The following is an 18,947-nucleotide window of genomic DNA, read 5'->3' on the forward strand; positions in this document are numbered from 1 at the left end:
TTTTCAAATTTTGCATATAACCTGTAGATATTTAACACAAAAATGTTTAACTATCTTATTTTAATCTTTAATTCAATTTAAAATGAAAAAATGCAAATTCATTGATCTTAAAACGTAACACACGCTTTACCCTTGCAAAATGACTGTAAAGTCACATGTGAGTAAGCCAAAGAAAAATCCAGCATGGCGCTAGCCAATCAGAGACCTCTAAGGTTGTGAAATTATATGACGCAATAACCCAGATATTATGGTCACAGTCGCTGTTCACTCTTTTTTATTCAATAAGTTTAAAATATCAAAAACATGTTTAAAATTATAGAAATAATTTAAATTAATTAAAAATTGCTAAAAAATAAAAAAAGCATTACAATTTTAAATACCTAGGGTTAAAAACCGTCAAAGGGTTTTCCCCGTTTCCTCTAACTGACCGAACATATTTTTTGAGTTAGGAAATTTAAATTTTAAAGGCATATTAATTTTCTTAAAAGCCTTATAGGCTTAATAATAAAACAATATCAATATTTTAAATACCTCCGCTAAAGCCAACCGTCTACGGTATCTAATTTTGTTTCTATACCTTTAAATTCTTAACACCCAACATTTTAAATATATCTAAAAAGCCCTTAACACCAGCTTAAATATAAATAAAAAAATGTTTATATCTTTAAAAAAAAATTAAAAAAGTGACATAAACTATAAAATTCAAGCGACACAATTTATAAAAAGTACCGCAAGAAACAATAGAGTTAGCACACTTAGCAAAGAAAGAAATAGGGCAGTACCTAAATGAATTATATTTTGAAATAACTAACAAATAAACGATGGCTTCGAATACCCAAATGACTCAAAATCAACTCTGTAAACCTCGTACAGTTTTTGAGCTAAGGCCTTAGGTACCTTTTTAAAATGCTCATTGACTACATCGTTTTTTGTTCTAACTTGTCGATAATTGGCAAATAAAACATTTCTATGTTCCTTTGAAAATTTAAGACGGTTTTCTAAGTAGGCAATGTCACTTTGAAGCGTCTCAAATTTTATTATATAGTCATAGTGATAAATGCAAGGGCTACATTTAACATTATACCTAGTCCAATGGGCGTCATGTTTTTCTTCAATCAACGCGTGAACAAAATCCTCGAACGAGGCAGTCCCGACGTCGTCGGTTGAATTTCGTTCTAGCGGGTTCGCTCTCAGATGCCGAAATTTTCTCCAAATTCGCTTCGACATTGGCCCAAACACATAGGTAAACCCCTCTGAGCCCGGAATCATTTTGTCCAGATACGCGGAAACTATTCTTTCGAATGGATTTCGAACAGTTATTATCTAAAACAACGTAGAGAAGGATAACTTTTTGACAATTTAGTCAAAGGATTAAATTTAATTAGTTCCTACATTTACAGCATTGTCCCAGAACTGTTGTTGCATAGTTGCGTTTCGATTGGTCTTGACCCTCATTTTGTCCAACCCAAATACCAGTACAGGGCTCGAAACGTTCAGGGCTTCCGCTTCTGCATAAAGTTCATCAATAGTCAGAAGCCCCAGTAACCAACTGGTACTGCCACACTTGTATATCTCGCACACTGAAAGCTAAACAATTAAAAGAGTCGCTAGATAATGTATCAGGTAACTTAATACTACCACTTCAAGGTTCTTTTGACTACCATTTCATTTGTAATTAAATCGGTTCGCTGAAGTGTTAACCGTTATCTCCTCACATAAAAATAATTTAAACTATAATATTCCAAACTGTCAAAGCCAACACGAGACTAGGTCGGGGTAAATGTCTATGTTTAGGTCGTGAAGTCGACCTTTTCACACCAAGGATAAAATAAAAAAACACTTACTGGGTAGGTCTTAGAGACCATGGCGTTTGGATTTGGCGTTTTCAGAAACGAAAAGCAGTCTTTTTTCTTTAACGAACGACAACTGTTACGCAATACAGTTTGTCGTTCCGCCTGAACGGACTGTATGGCTGTTTCGAAGACCGTCCAAGCAGCGCTGTTGACAACCGGACAAGCTGTTGTGGTGGTTTTTCCTTTTGTAGTTAGGTGATCCGGGGTCGTAGTGGGTGTTTTTTTAACTGTAGTCATTGCTTTGTCATTCTAAACACATCAGCAAGTAAATGTCTTTATCAGACGATCTATGAAGCCAGTTATCGTGTTTAATGTCTCCACAAAGAAGTCTTAAATCCTTAATTGATATTTTTGTTTAACTTTGCCAATATAAAAAATAGTCATTTAACATTATATATCATAATGGACATTTTTTAGTCTGTATGATAAAGGACAAAAATGTTGGTTTAAGGCGATATCTAAATATTTGTACTTTCGCTTTTTAAAAGTGCCATACTATTGTATGTCGTAATTAATAGCCACAACTTTAAAATTAATGAATTTTAAAGAACTTTTAAGTTTTGGCAATTTCAAATATATAAAAATACAGTTTAAACACTATTTTAATGCCTATAACCCACTAAAACACTTTAATTTTGTTCAGGTTATTTCTTTTACCATGTCAAATTAAGTAATACAGTTAATAAAAAGAAAAGTAAAAAATGTTACCTTTTTAAAGAATTTGACTTTGCTGTCAAAGGTGAGCACAAACAATCCAAAGGATAAACTTGCCCCCATCAGAAAACCCCAAAATAGTTGAAATAGTGAATTCCTGCGCATGACTGGTCAAGCCTAAGCACTTTTTGTTTCATAAGTTACATGTAAGTATCTAAACGTATAGCTATTACCAACATAAAAAATGGTTGGCCTTAGTTTAATTTTGCACAATCACTTCAGTATTTTAAAAGGAAAACGCAGCTGTTTTCTTGACTAAACACTTTCTCACCATTAAAATGGTTTATTACTTAATCTATAAAATCTTAGGTCGTTGACTAAACATGTTTGGGCTTAAAAAAAGCTTTATTTACTTAGATTTACAAGTAAATAACTAACATTTCGTTATAACACTGACTCCATAACAAAAAACTCAAAAAATAAGCCAGCACAACCCAGACTAAATAACTACGCCATTTACCGGTCCAACCAGAACGACTTTGTGCGCCGATCCCCTTTGTTTAAATTTCAGGCGTGTTCACGTAGCTTTATCTATTTTAAATTACCATATGCCTTCTATCCGATATACTTTATGCCGTAATTAAGACCGTATTGCCTGTAATTATTCTTGCTTACCTAAAAACCAATATTTTTAAACCTGCGTAGGTTATAGTTTTTTCCCGTTTATAATATAAAGGAATTGCCCACACAACCTGGTTCAAAAGAGTATTGTGTTGAGACTAGATAAAAATACAAAAGTGTACATTTGCATTAAAACACCTAAGAATAGCGTACATTGTATTGGTAATCTTAAAAATAACTGTTAATTTCTTTTTTAACAAATTCAATTAAATTTAAACTAAGCACATTTTTTATGTTAAGCAACGCATCACTACGTTTTAAAGGAAATACCATTGTTATGCTCAGGTATTGTAATTTTATAAATAAACGGATTTTACCATACAATCTCTGTATGGACAATGTACGAAGTACTTGTAGTGTATTGTGTGATTTGTCGAAATCGGTAGGTAAAATTTCTTACCCCGACATAGTCTTACATTGCCCCTGGCTGTTTAAGATATAATCAAATAAGTTGACTTTCGGGTGTGTTGTTTGTTAAGCAAACGCCCACGTGGCCAAGACATTGCGTATTCCGGATACGATAAATTATTTTAAAGTATCATTGGTGTTAGTTTTAATCTATATTTGTTGTTATTGTGTTTGTTGTTGGTGATAGCCCCTACAAAATAATTTTCGATTGCAAATAATAATTGTTACGTCATCACTACGTAACCGAAACAGCTTTTAAATAACATTTTTTATTACACAGCAAGCAAATATTATGTAAATACTAAATAAATAAATTTAAAAATAGATTTATTCTTTTGCAAAAGCTTTAGTACAATGTTATATTGGGTCGACTGAAAATGAGGGAATGGAAATTGAAGGAACGGAAAATGAAGGAACGAAAAATGAAGGAACCGGAAAATGAAGGAAAGGAAAATGAAGGAACCGGAAAATGAAAAAACGGAAAATGAAGGAACCGGAAAATGAAGGAACGGAAAATGAAGGAAACGGAAAATGAAGGAACCGGAAAATGAAGGAAAGCAAAAAAGGAGAGGGCGGAATCTTAAATACTAAAACGCTGAAATACCGTTGACTGTTTATTTAGAATTACTGTCATTTATTCGAGAATTGATAAGCGATATTGAGTTAATTTTTATTACCCAAGCATACCCTAACCTTCTTCTATAAAAAGCCCGTTTATTTCTAAACTAATATTGATTTAAATACAAATAAACAGTCAACGAAATTTCCGCGTTTTATTTTTTTTTAAATTCCGCCTCTCCTTTTTTCACTTTCCTTCAATTTCCGTTCCTTCATTTTCCGGTTCCTTCATTTTCCGTTCCTTCATTTTCCGATTTCTTCATTTTCCGTTCCTTCATTTTCCGGTCCCTTCATTTTCCGTTCCTTCATTTTCCGGTTCCTTCATTTTCCGTTCCTTCAATTTCCGTTCCTTCATTTTCCATTCCTTCAAATTCCGCGTCCCCGTTATATTATCATCGTTCTGTATTTAAAAAAAAATAAAAAAATGGGGAAGCACTGATCAAGGCAAATTTTACGCACTGTGATTGGCTGATAGGAACCGCGATATTTGACTGTGTATGCTCAAAACAAAACAACGCCACAGTCCGACAGTTTAGCATTTTTAATCTTAAAAAGCGCCATTAACTGTTTTGTTTTGTAAGATCTTTAATTTCAAAGGAACTTATAGCAAGTTTTTCTGTGTGTTTAAATAACTGTGCTAAGGGACAGCATTTAAAAGACAGAAAGACTTAAATTAAACGTTCTGTTTTTTTCAGTTTTCAGTTTTTGACGTTCTATAACTTTGAACTTTTCATTTTGTAAGATCAGATATAAAAACAATCAGCTGTCAAACTTTTCATTTAAGTTGACAAAATGGAAAATCTTTCCTCCCACAACTGGGATTTTAAAGCCCCATCTTTTATGGATTTTAATGAACCAAATGCAGGGAGACTTGATGATGGAGCTGATAAATTTTTTGGTAAATAAAAATTATTTTTAAGTAAAATAGTAAAAAATATTACATTTATATATAAAATTATGTAATTACAGATATTATGCCAGATGATAAAACTGCCCAATTTGCACTGAAAGATCAAGATTTTAATAACAATTCACGTCTCACATTTGATATTGGACCAAGTCGAGTACCAAAAATTGCTGCACAAGTAAATGAAAAATTAGTAATTTCAACAAGATCAAGTAATCTGGACATCACCGATCAAAAAGAAAATGTTCCGGAAGTTGTGAAGGATAAAGGGATCCCTTCAGAAGATGTTAAACCCCAAGCAAAAGCTTCTACTAATATTATGACCCCTAGTAGACTTGCAACCTGGAATGAATCTACTATCAATAAGAAAAATTTAAAAAGTATTGCTCTTTCAACTAAAGTGTAAGAACTGTTAAAGATATCTATAGGCCTATACAATATTTTTACAATATTTAAATAAAAGTAACCCAGAGTATTAATATTTTAGTGTTCCTGCAATTAGAAGAAGTGCTTCTGCTTTAACAAAAACAACTTACAAGTTAAGGGCAAGAAGATCAGCACAGTCGATCCTGGATGAACCAGCCGCAAAAAAATTAAAGAGTTCAAAGACTAACAGCACCACTTCTACTTTAAAGCACAAAAGGGTAATTACTAAAATTTCTTTTTAAATATGGTAATTATTGCCTGCATGGTGTAGTGGGTAAAACCCTTGGATTTACATCTTGAGATCATTGGTTCAATCCCCACTGCTTTAATGGCATATCGCCCTTAAGTACAATGCTATAAATAGTACGAACTCCTGCTGAGCTTAAAACCTAAGGCAATTTTAGGCTGGGTTGGGATAGCAAATATTTCAACAGGAGAAAAGGCCTTGCCACATTGAAGATAAATTTATACAAATAAAATATAGTTTTTTTTTTGATATGGTCTTAGTTGTAGATGTCATTTTTTAACCTCTAATTTTTTTGTTTTAGGCCAACTCTGCAAATTTTGCCATTCCAAATGTTTTAAAGTAAGTTCATATTTTTGTTTAAGCTTATAACTAAAATTTTTTAACTTTTAAATGTGAAAATCTGTTTTTTTTAAGACGTCAGCCACAAACTGCGACTCAGCGCCATCGAGGGCTCACAAGCGAACAAAGAGAAATAGAAGAAATAAAAGAATTACGAGATAAAGTTAAAAGAGAAAAACAAGCAGCAGCAGAGTCTCTAAGAAAAATTAAAACCGCCAAACCTTCAGTTGTTGTGCATGCCAAAAAAACTGAAATTAAGGGTAAGTGAACATTTTAAGATTTTAGAAAGGGTTACGAATAATATTAAGTGAATAGCAAATATTTAAACATTTTTAAAATAGCTTTTTTCGCATATGGTTTTTAGTAAAACAGTTTTTGGCAATCCATTTTAAACCTATACAAAATAGTAAAAAAATTGTAATTTTTTTTTTGTTTTAGAATTTCATTTTGAGACTGAAAAAAGATTAAAAATCCATCCTATGAAAACGAGATGTGAAAACAACGAATCATTTAAGGCAAATGACTTTATCAAAGGACTAAGAAGTCATCCAAATAGCGTAAGTTGCTTTCCAATAATGAATAAACTACGGGTTTATTCATTAATCTTTAAAACTTTTATTTTTTTTTAGACACCATTTTTATCGAAAGGAAAAAGGATAAAGTTGGATGGAAAAGATAAAGTTAATCCCCCAGTTGTACCAGTTTCAATGTCAAAAATGATTTCAGATTTTCACAAAGCAACTCCGTCCCAATTGCGGGCTAGAAGCAAAAATGTTAACCCAGCGTCACACGGTAAATAATTATAAAATTTGAATTAACTCTTGTCATTTAAGGTTCTAACTTACGTTCTCTCTGATTTCACAATTCTATTTAATCCTTTTTTATATTTTATGGTTCTAAGTATTTCGAAAAACTTAAATGACAAGTGATCCAAAAATTAATGCAAGGCTTGTGCAAGAAAATTTATGAAGTATCATAATCTTTTTTAAATAATGACACAGTTAAATAAATGCATTTTTTAATCTTGGAGTAAAGGCTGACTTCATGGTTTAAGCAAAGGGGAACATAAAATATCCTAACCCAGCTTTGAGTTTGTTATTATGTATATTATTAAGAGGGCAATAAATTATGAAAGTCGGAAAATTAAACCTAGGGCCTTGTGTAGTAAAGCCAAGTAATTTAACCCATTCGCTTCCAGTTAATTATGGTCACATGCATAATGTTATTGTTTTTAGGTCCAGTAAAAGTGCCAAGGATAACAGAGTCCCACACTTCCAAACCAAACACATTTTCTGAACCAGAAGCTTTAAAGAAAGTGGAAAAGGGGCCACCGACTGACCCGGTCAAATTTAATCTTTGTGAGCTGAAAAAAGAGATTGTCAAGCCAGAACCTGTGTCTGTTTTTAAAGCACAACCTTGTCCAACATTCAACAAAGTTATCGTAAGTTCATAGCCTCCATATCATACTTATAATAATGTTAAAATCCTAATCTTCATTTTATGTTATAGGGAGTTAAAGAGAAAATAAAAACTGCCCTTACAGTACCAGAAAGCCCTGCTTTTGCCCTGAAGGATCGAATTAAACCAAAAATACTAGAGCCAGAGGTAAGCTTCGCATAAAGCTACCAGCCATTTTGTTTTGTTATTGAAAATTTGTCCCTATAAATTATACAGCATTTTTTAAACCACATGATTAGAACAGACTTTGAATGGGTTTAATCTATTTAGTTTACTTAGCCAATTTGATCCATTAAACCTATGCCGGTCAAACCATTTGACCTTCGAATGATTTGATCCATTTAAACCATTTGCTCCTTTCGATCCATTTAATCCAGCATATTTTAAAGGTGTTTATTAAATATTTAATATCTACTTGGTGACCAACAATTTTTGTTTAGACTTTCAAGACAAAATCCTACTACAGACCTGCACCATTGGGCTCTGGAATGAAATCGATCACGCTTGCTAAAAAAGCTCCACAAATCAAAACTGTTCCTTTCTCATTTGATGTTAGAGATAAGGAAAAACTTGTCTTAAAAGAACAAAAAATTACAGAGCTAAAGGAAAGTCAACTGAAAGTAAGGGTCTAAGACTGTAATTTAAAAAATTTTAATATTTAGATACTAATATTTTTTACCCTTTTTTAGGTTAAGCCGTTTAAGGCAAATCTTATGCCCATCGTAGATGTAAAGTCTCAAGGTTTACCAGAAAAATCAAAAATTAAGTTGACCAAACCCATTGCCCCACAATTCTACACGGACAAAAGAGCTGCATTGCGGGTAGAAGAATGGAGCACTTCGGTATTTTATTTTTTGTTATATTTGTTTATCCCCAATTGTAAGGTTTACCTCACGGTCTAAATATAGAGTACCATTGGTTGCTCTGACTTAGTCAGTAGTTCTTTTGTTTTTGGACTTAGCAGGAGTTTGTACCAATTATAGCATTTTACTTGAAGGTGCTACTTTATAAAACCAGTGGGAATTGAACCTAGGACCTTATGTAGTGTGAAGCCAAGACTTTTAACCAGTAAACCATGCTCCCTTAATTTTAGTTTATTTACCTAAGACCTTTCCCAAACTAAAAAATGTTGGTTTTATTTTATAAAACATTCTATTTAATAGTATCTAAATACCATAAATTTTATACAGATTGACAAAGAAGTAAGTGAATTAAGAAAAGCTGCTTTGTCCAAGACGAGACGAACGCAAACCCCAAAAGCAAAATCCGAACTTAAAAAAACAGGCAAAACTAGCACAGGTAACTATTAGGTTTTTGAACACATTAACAGATTGTAAGAGTAAAAAGTAAATTGTGTTTTTAATCTCAAATTACAGAGCCAATAAATGTTCAGCTGGCATCGGGGGAAGAAGCGCAATTGACAAAAGAAAACGAAAAGCAGGAGTCTCAAGAATCCGTAACAAAGGCCCTCCAAGACAAAGAAATAAAATAGGTGTAAAGCAGAAGCAAATCAAAATAAAAAGGCCATTTAAAATTTTTTTATTTCTTTTCGCAAAAAAAAACTGTCATACTAAAATCGCCAAAATTTTTTCACTATTTTACAAACTAACAATCAGTAAAATTATTTTTTCTCGGGTAAGATATCTTTTCATTTGTAAATATTGACATGTTTGTATTGATTGTCAATATATCTTATCAGTGTTGTGTAATAAATAACTGCCACCTGCTTAATTGATGTTGGTGCACTACCCTATTTCAGTAAAGTGTCATACTACAGTAAAGTAATTTTAAAATAGATGCATGTAGTATGACATTAAAATTTTTTTTTAAAGATTGTTGTTTGGCACAGCTAGGGAAAGTAATGTTAGCGTTTTTATTAAGGATGTTATGACATGAAAGTACTAGGAATTAATCCCTGGACCTGATATAGTAAACCTTAATGTCCTTAATACAAGCCACTACTTTAGATTTTAAAAGCATTTAAAACTGTACAAAGTTTTATAAAAATGAAATTTAGGATTAATTTTAATTATTTAACAAACACAAAATTAATGTTTAAATAGTAATATAAATATTTTAGTTATAAATATGACTATACAAGAAATTTGAGATATAATAAAAAAAACAATCAACTAATTAGATTACAAAAATATATTAAGCAAATTTCATAGCAAAAAACGATTTAAAAAAAAAAATTTTGTCTTAAAAGTGAAGCTATTTAAATTGCAATACTAATTTTAGCTGTTCACGTATAAATGTTTTTTTTTAATAGATTATGATACAATTGAAAAAAAATAATGACCTTTCAGTTCTTACTATCATGGGTTAAATATTTATACTTAATTTTACACAGAAAAATTAATTTTGATATTTTTTCAAAAAAATTTGTTTTTTTTATCTCAGTACCCATTTTTATTTTCTTCTATCTCGAAGCTGTTATTTTTCACTCCCTGATTTTGTGTGCCATTCGGATTATTATCTATCCAAACATGGTTGACCTCCATCGAAGTACCTCGCCAACGGAAAAACAGCTCCAGAAGAGCCCCACCCGGTATCCAAAGCGTGCAACATAGGGTAATGATAACACTCACGGCGACAACAAACCCCGGTACAGGCAGATCGATATTACCACCCTAGAAAAATAGAAAATTTGTTAAAAATTATTTATGTAAATTACTAGATCTGAAAATTATTTTTAAATTTAAAAAAAATAATGTAGTGAAAAATGAGCTCTTACATTTCTTTAAAAAAATATAAAAGTAATCGAAAATGTTAGTTTATCATTTTAGGAAATTTGAAAACCCATTTTTTGAGGGAAATGGGGGGCATCCCCTTTCCCTCTTTTGAGGGGAGGAACATTATGCAAAATAATTTTTTAAGATTAATAACATATCAGCATAAATAGTTACTCTTTAAAAATATGTTGTCAAAAAATGGTAATAAACCATCAAAAAAAGCAGAGACAAAAATTCAAAAACTTACCAAACTTTCCTGCCAAGCACTATATTCTAATGGAGTGATAATACTGTCATAAAGATAATAGATAAACACTGCCAGCAACAAAATAGGGCTGATAACCGGCACCGTGGCCCACCAAAAATAGGACAAACATTTCCGGAATAAGTTATCTCGTGGCGGTAGCAATTTCAACATATCACGGTTAAAACTAAATAAGAAAATTGCATTAGGCTCATTTAAAACTGGAATAGTAATAAAGTGATTAGAACACTTGGCTTCACTACATAACAACATAAGGTTATTGGTTTGATCCCAACAACTTAAATGTTTTGGTGCCAGTTAGTAAGACTTTGTTAATAGTACAAACTTTTGCCAAGCTTAAAGCCAATCAGCTCTATCAGTATGCCTACTAATATTCAGAACCCCGGCAGCGAGGTGTAGTGGTAAGAACACCTGCTACACCACATGAGGTTGTGGGTTCAATCCCCATTGCTCTCATGCTGTAGCGCCCTTAAGTAAAGCGCTATTAACGGTATAAACTCCTGCTAAGCCAGCACTTAATCAGCAGCATAATTATCGGAAATTTATAAGCTTTAATATTCCAAATTGCAACAGGCAACTCGAGACTAGGTTGGGGTACCAGTTGTTACTCTATGTTTAAGTCGCGCATTCGACCTTCACACCGATAATAAAGATGTATACAAAAAAAACTGTCAACTCGGATTGAGTTGGAGTTACAAATGCTACTGTATGTTTAAGCCGCAAAGTCAGTATTTCCACAGAAAGGATAAAGATATCTGAAAAAAGTACAATCTATGTAAACTTTTCCTTACTTGGTGTATTTGTATATCCAGGCTACAGCTATTAATTCGAAGAATGCAATTATAAGTAGAGGTATGGAGCCAGCATATTCATCAAATACATCAAGCCAATAATTTCCAGAGCCTTGGATAAATGTGAGAGACACGCAAAAAGAAACCAAAATAATTCCAACTTAAAAAAAAATGGTTTTTAATATTGATGATTTTACTTTCATAGAATGTTTTTACAAAAAGTATAATGCTGGGCTGTATGAAACTTTGCCAGCAGCATAGTTTGGTGGTTAGAACACTTACTTTTACTATACAAGGTTCTGGGTTTGATTTTCACAATTTCCATGCTTTAGTGCGTTAAGTTTAGGCGTTATAACTAATACAAATTCCTGCTGAGCCAAAAGCCTATCAGCAGGTTTACTGCAGGCCAATTTTAAATAATAATATCTCAAAGTCATTTCGAGAATAGGTACGGGTTACTAATGTTACCCAATTCATAGAATGTAAACACAGCCTTTTTACATCAGGGATAAATAAATACAAAATACAATAAGTAAATTAAAATTTTTTTAATTAATAATAAATGTTTAAAATATTCATATACCGACAACATATTCATTTCTGATTTTCTTGGTAAGCCCAATATCATTTAAAGGTGTCAACACCCCCTCTATATTCCCAAACATGGAATCCAACCCGAGTGTTAAAAGCATCAGGAAGAACAAAATAGACCAGAAAGGGCTTCCCGGCATGCTTATAATAGCTTCAGCAAAAACAATAAATGCCAGTCCAGTACCACTTGCCCCCTACATACAAAAACAAAGTAGTTTTTTAGTTTGTTGATAGACAGAATATTTTAAAAGTAAAAACACTTGGATTTATTACTTTATTTTTGTATATATCTTTATTCTCAATGTGGGAAGGTTGAAATGCAACCCAGTCTCGAGTTGCCTTTAGCAGTTTGGGATATTAGAGATTATAATTGCTCAATGATTTGGCTTATGATTAAGTACTGTTTTTTTCAGTCTAATTAATAAAATACCAAACAATCAAGGTCAACCGTAAACTGGGTCAGGAAAACTGATATTATTTTATGTTTATGCTGTAACATCAGCATTCCCACATTAAGAATAAATAAACACAAAAAGACAATTATAAACTGTCCAAGCAAAGCATGTGAAAACACAAAAACCATTTTGAAATATTATTGAATGAGAAATTGTATTTTGCATACTACATAGCTTACCCAAAAGTGACCCTTTTAATAACTGTTTAAACATTGACAACACAATTGTTAAACCCAACCAAAAAACCCCCAAAAAATATAAGTATAATCTAATTTAATTATATTCAGATTTGGTATGTACATGACATAATAAATAAAAAAAAATTTAAGTTTCTCTTTCATTTAGGCTAACCGACTATTATACAGATTTTAATATTGAAATTGTGCAAACATAAAATATGTAAAAGCCCTTTGTTGTATTGTGTTTGATTTATTCTATATTTATTATAAATATACCATGTATTGTATGACATATTTACATTGCAATTTCGTGCAATTTAAAGTAATATCAGAATTTATATACCTGAAAAAAATTTTGATAAAATCTTTAAAAAGTTTATTTTTAATAAATTTTAAATTACATTGTCCAAATTTCTTTCTACATTACATTCCTCCGTAAAGCTGTATCTTGATGTACATGCTTCTATCGACCCACACGTCTTTATGAGATAGTCATTGTATGTTGCAATCGTTATACTTTGCTCAGGAAAATCTTCTATGTCCAATATTGTTTGAATATTGCTAAAATATACAAATAATTTATTTACAACATTATAAGATTAAGTTAAAATTCATGTCTAAAAAATTGTAAAATTAATCAAAACCAAATTTTTTTCTACTTCTTATTTTGTTACATTATATAAACATATATATATATATTTTATCCCCATTGTAGATAGGTTTTAAGCCTAATTAAAAGTATAAACTCCTATTAACCAAAAAATCAATTAAAAATTGAAAGATTATCTGGCAATTATAATCTAAAATATTTTAAACTATAGAAATTTTTTCAAGACCACGCCAAAGTAGCAAATATTATTTTATGTTTAGGTTGTGATATTAGTCTTAAAAAAAGAACAAAAATAGTGCCCTGTCTACTAATTTCCTGAAATTTGTGTCTATAAAATACTTTTAAAACACATTAAAAAGGGTTTAATAGATTAAAAAAACCTAATAATATGAAAAACACTACTAGCTTACTTTTCCACACAGGCATTATAATCAACTGTAGCTTTGAATCCAAGTACAGCAAAAATAACAACAGTTGCAAGTAAACTAGTTGCACTGTTAGTTATTGTAACTATTAAGGTGTCAACCTGAATTCAAATATTTATAATAGTTTATAATAATTGGATAAAATTTAAGACAACTTATGTCATTTTAATGCAAATTGCATATAGCTAATACAACATGGCTTAATTCCTTACACACTAAATATTTTTTTGGGTCTATGTTTAATCATAGGCTTTATTTTTTATACCAGCGGCAAGGTGTAGTGGTTAGAACACTTAGCTTTACTACGGAATGTTCCTGGTTTGATACCCATTGCTTTTACGTAATAGGGCCTTGTGTAAGGCACCAAAAACGATATAAATGTTTTTGAGTCAAAAATGAATCGAATTGTTAAATATAGGACAATTATAATGTATAATATCTCAAAGTTTAGTTAACCCATAAATGGGTCAAATTAAAAATAATATTCTATATTTAAGTGGAAAAATCGACCTTACGACGTTTAGTGTAAAAAAATACCTTCTCTAAAAAAAAAATACCTTTGCTATGACCTTTTCTAATTTTTTTTTAACAATTTATACCTCGACGTCTGAATCCTTTTTATTATAACTAGAAAAGGCAATCATCCCACCAAAAGCAAGACTAAGTGAAAAAAAGATTTGTGTTGCAGCTGTCAACCAAATTTGGGGATCAGATAACAGTGAAACCTAAAAAAAATTTAAATTTTTCAATCATAAAAATTTGTTTATTTAAAATTGTTATCCTCTTCTATTTTGCATATCTTTATCCTGGACGTGGAATGGACAACCTAACAAACTAAAAACAAGGTTCCATTTTTACCCTGACCCAATCTCAAGATGAGTTTGCTAGTTTTGATACAATTGATTATAACTGCTCGATAAGGTAATTATTTTGAACTCAGCAAAAGTTTGTACCTTTTGTGATGCTTTACTAAAGGGATCTACAGCATGAAAGCAGTTAGAATCAAACCAATTCCCTCATTTAGTGAAGCTAAGTGTTCTTATAAATATATTTTATATTTAAATGCCTAAAATTGAATCACAAAACTATTAATTTTTTTCTTACATTAGGAGTGAACAAATATCTTAACCCAGTAGAACTGCCCTCCAGAGTTAAACCTCTTATCAAGAAACAAAATAAAACGACATAAGGAAAGGTAGCCGTAAAATAAACAACCTAAAAAAAAATTTTTAAATAAAAAAAAAAACTTTCACTGAAAAAAACAAATACAAAATGTGTTTAAATATTTTTTATAGCAATTTAAAAGTCATTATCGTATCACTAAAAAGTCAAATATGTATTTTCTTACTTTTCCAGAAGAGGCAATCCCTTTAACAACGCAGACTCCAACAATTAACCAAGCCAGCACTAGAGTTGCCAATAAATGAGGTTGAATCCCACCTAAAATATTTAAAAATTTACATATTGGGCCCTAGCAGAAATTAATATTGTTTATTATGCCTAACTTTAGGGCATTTCACCGCGAAAGCAGTAAGAATCGAACCATTGACCTCATGTTTTGAACCTAAGTGTTCTAACCACCTCACCATGTTTGTACTAAAATAACTCATTGCAATAACAGAGCAATTATTACCCAATATGATTAAAAAAAAGTTAAAAAGTCCCCTAAAAAAAAGGCCTTAAAAAGTCAAGTCCTCACATCAAGTAAAAAAACTACTTTTTTAAATAAAATTTTAGCTTTTTTATTTTTTACCTGAAATATCAATCTGTGGGGTGATGTTTAAGGTAGTTCGGTACCAGAAATATTCAGTTGGTGAACTCTGGGCACATTCTGATACATAGTTTGTACGATTTGCATTCACTGGACAACTATTCCATGGCAGAGGATCCTAAGATTGATATTAGTTAACAGTTTAGGTTGTTCTAAATGTTCATAGCTTATTTTTGGCATGGATTTAATGTTAAATAGAGAGAATGACTGTACCACTTACTCTAACCTAGACCTGAAATAATTTTTTTTTTAAATTAACTTGCTTTTATGGCTTGTTAAAAGTAAGTACCATTTTTAGCACCTTTTTAGGAGGTTTACATTATAGAAGCAAAAAGATTAAACCAAGAACCTTATGCTGTATATTGCCAATGTTTAAAGGATTTTTTTTGGTAACTTTTTTAATACTGCTTTAAGATAAAATATTTTATTTATTTACCTGAAAGGAATTGCACATGTACCATAGACACCATGCTATAATAGTATTGTAATACATTCCCACCAGAAAAGAAACGAACAAACTGCATATTCCCAACCCTTAATAAAAAACGTTTTATGTATTCAGCAATAGTTTATATAATATAAATTTATAATGATTATTTTAAAATAGCATCATGATCATAAAATTAAGCCCAGGCAATATGCTATTAAAAAAACATAGGGCATTAAATGGTTAAGTAAATAATCATATTAGGCCATAAGTTTGTAGCATAGCGTTATTGAGCATGTTAAGAATCAAACGCTTTAGCAAGTTAAATACATTTTATTAATAATTTTTTTTTTTAATGGTTTTACCTTTCATAAATGGACTAATTTTAATCCAGGCTCCAACGCTTCCCTGGCGTAGCCATTGACCTACCGATAGTTCCAGATACAAAAGTGGGACTCCCTCAAAAACTAACATGATTAGATAAGGAATCAAAAAGGCACCTGTACAAGAATTGATTTAAAAAATATATATTAAAATATAGTATATATAAAAATATTTAAAAAATTTAAAGGCAAAATATGTCAACCTTACGCGCTCTTTTTTAGTTTTAACGACATTTTTACTAAGACGCGAAACATTTAAAAAATCCCCCGTTATGATTTTAAAAATAGACAAGGCTAAGTTAAATTAATTTAAACTAGTGCATTTATTAGTTTTTACTATATAGTTATTTTCTTAAAATTTTGCTTAGTGTATAAGTACACAAAAACGACAGCCTTTAAATCAAAGCAGAAGACATGATATTGATGTTTTAGAAGCCAACTGTTGGACGGAAGCCTAAATACGTTTAAATCTACAGCATTTCATATCAAGGGCAAAAAGTAATTTTACCCGCAATACCCTAAGTATAGTTTATAAAACTTTTATCCTTGACACTACAGTAATAATGTAAAATAGTGCATTTCTAAAAACAAGTATTCTACCTCCTCCGTTACTCTGAAGTTGGTATGGAAATCTCCAAACATTACCAAGTCCGACCGCAAATCCGATGCAGGTAAGTAAAAACTGGGCCTTGTTATCCCACTGTGGTCGTTCTTCTTCGTCGTCGTTGTGAGACTTTGTAGACGACATTTTTTAGACGCGATTTTAATATTTTTACATTTATCTATAATAAGTTGTAGATAGTATTATTTTTTTACAATATCGCATTTTGCAGTAAAATGTAGCCTACGAATTCCAACTTAATTTTGAACGACTTATTCTGAAAGGCCTATTATCTGATCGATAGTTAATGTAATTTAATAGTCTATTATTAAATATATCCTGGGCTATCATTTTAAATAATCACAATAGTCTCTTGCTTCTTAAAAAAATAATTTAACAAAAACACGATAAAAATAGTTACTGTATTTTATGAAAAGTTGAGTTTTAACGTTATTAAAACGCCCTGACCCAATTAGTTTTTTATATGAAACGCGTATTTGCGCAAAATTTTATTAAAATGATATATTTTTTTTAAAAGAAAGTTGTTTTTATAACTTACATTTACGATTTTTACCATTAATCATAAAATTCAACGCAAAGCAAATAACAACACCTTGCGCTTTTTTTATTTAAATGATGAATTACTTTTTTTACGGGACGCTGTATTTACTTACGCTTTTGTTTAGTGCATTTTTATAGGATTTTAGTATTTTACCATCTTTTATGAGACTTTAGAAAAAAAGTTATGATCTCTTTAAAATAGTGAAAAGGGTACAAAACAATAGGTTTTTTTTACTGACTAGCTTTTTATACAGCAAACCCGAATGTTTAAGAGAGGCTATTAAACATAGTCAATGTTTGACTCAATCCTAATATTTATTTTTTGTTTTTAACTAACTTACAATATTTTGCATATATATTTAAAGTTAACTCAACAAAACTATTTCTTACAATTTAATTTGAATGTAGTTTAAATTAATATGTAACACGTTTTAATCTTAATATGTAACCAGCAAAAAAATTCCCCAGCCAAGTTTTATGTAAATATATTGATTTAATAAAGAAGGTTAATAGAACCTTTTTGTACTTTTCAATGTCTTATAAATATATCAGTTTACCATATAAATAAATTTCTTAATATATGACTGATAACATTAATTTATTGTCAGGTGCTAGGTTAACAAAATGCATATTGGTTACAAAATAACAGACCCGCCCACATTTAATTAAAGCACAAAGAATATTTCTCTATATTTATTTTGGTAAAAAATGTTTTCTCTGTGGTAAAGAATGTTTCTTTATGTTTGGGCCGTGAAGTCAGCCTTTTTTAAAGCGAATTCTTTTTTGGATCGAAAACCCTAAAAAATAATTTTGTTACATATTTTTAAGCACATATATATTCTGAAGCAGAACTAATTTTTGTTGGGCCTATATGTTCAAAAGTAATTTTACCCAAGAACTTTAACCACTAACTAGATTTATTTGATAAATAAAATATGGTTCGAAATTATTTGATTATTTTTAACATAAATTTTTATAAATAAAAAAAGATATGCATAAACATTAACTAAGAATATTACATATCTTTGATTTTTAATAAACAAACAAGCATTTAAATAAAAAAAAACAAACAAGAATCAATTTTTAACCCAGTTTTAAGTTGGTAATATTAGGATATAAATTATAGTAAATTTTAAATTCCTAAAATTGATTTTTTATTTTTATTAAATAAACAAGCATTTAAATATGATAAATAAACGAAAATTATTTTTCTAATATGTTTTTTAACTACCTATATTATAAAATATATCATATCAAATTTTTAATGCATAATGTCAAACTTTAATTTTAAATAAATAAACAATAATTTAAATACAATAAACAAACAAAAATTAAATTTTTTATCTATTTTTGAGCTACTGCTATCATGATATACAATAGACTAAGATATAAATAACAATCTTTAAATTTTATTAAATAAACACCTATTAATTAGTAAAAAAAATTTAAATTTTAAATCATTTTTGAGTTACTAATATTATGATATACTAATGGCCAACATTTAAAAAATAAATAACAATCTTTAAATTTTATTAAATAAACACCTTTTAATTAGTAATTAG

At 30.2% G+C, this 18,947-nt stretch overlaps 3 protein-coding genes across 3 annotated transcripts; 1 reads left to right on the plus strand and 2 right to left on the minus strand.

The window, feature by feature from the left end:
• Window positions 1-264: 264 nt before the first annotated feature.
• On the minus strand, window positions 265-2,729 carry LOC145759125 (carbohydrate sulfotransferase 9-like). Its single transcript, XM_082572878.1, has 4 exons — window positions 2,562-2,729; window positions 1,845-2,102; window positions 1,393-1,587; window positions 265-1,323 (listed from the first exon to the last, which is right to left on the minus strand). Exons 1-4 carry the CDS (start codon window positions 2,670-2,672, stop codon window positions 808-810), a joined length of 1,080 nt encoding a protein of 359 aa, XP_082429004.1. The 5' UTR covers window positions 2,673-2,729; the 3' UTR covers window positions 265-807.
• LOC145759124 (targeting protein for Xklp2-like) lies at window positions 2,575-9,309 on the plus strand. The gene is made up of 14 exons (XM_082572877.1): window positions 2,575-2,713; window positions 4,910-5,112; window positions 5,184-5,523; window positions 5,609-5,765; window positions 6,096-6,133; window positions 6,209-6,393; window positions 6,572-6,690; window positions 6,763-6,925; window positions 7,369-7,574; window positions 7,643-7,738; window positions 8,032-8,211; window positions 8,281-8,433; window positions 8,782-8,890; window positions 8,968-9,309. The coding sequence occupies exons 2-14, from the start codon at window positions 5,007-5,009 to the stop codon at window positions 9,081-9,083; spliced, it is 1,968 nt and encodes a 655-aa protein (XP_082429003.1). The 5' UTR covers window positions 2,575-2,713; window positions 4,910-5,006; the 3' UTR covers window positions 9,084-9,309.
• Window positions 9,310-9,990: 681 nt separating this feature from the next.
• Window positions 9,991-16,971, minus strand: LOC145760162 (sodium-dependent neutral amino acid transporter B(0)AT3-like). Its single transcript, XM_082574041.1, has 13 exons — window positions 16,824-16,971; window positions 16,206-16,340; window positions 15,850-15,947; window positions 15,396-15,531; window positions 14,991-15,082; window positions 14,747-14,857; window positions 14,242-14,367; window positions 13,628-13,743; window positions 13,009-13,168; window positions 11,966-12,167; window positions 11,383-11,542; window positions 10,574-10,757; window positions 9,991-10,224 (listed from the first exon to the last, which is right to left on the minus strand). The coding sequence occupies exons 1-13, from the start codon at window positions 16,969-16,971 to the stop codon at window positions 9,991-9,993; spliced, it is 1,902 nt and encodes a 633-aa protein (XP_082430167.1).
• Between the last annotated feature and the right edge of the window lie 1,976 nt (window positions 16,972-18,947).

Source organism: Corella eumyota, chromosome 7, assembly GCF_963082875.1.
Source record: "Corella eumyota chromosome 7, kaCorEumy4.1, whole genome shotgun sequence".
Classification (NCBI taxonomy): domain Eukaryota; kingdom Metazoa; phylum Chordata; class Ascidiacea; order Phlebobranchia; family Corellidae; genus Corella; species Corella eumyota.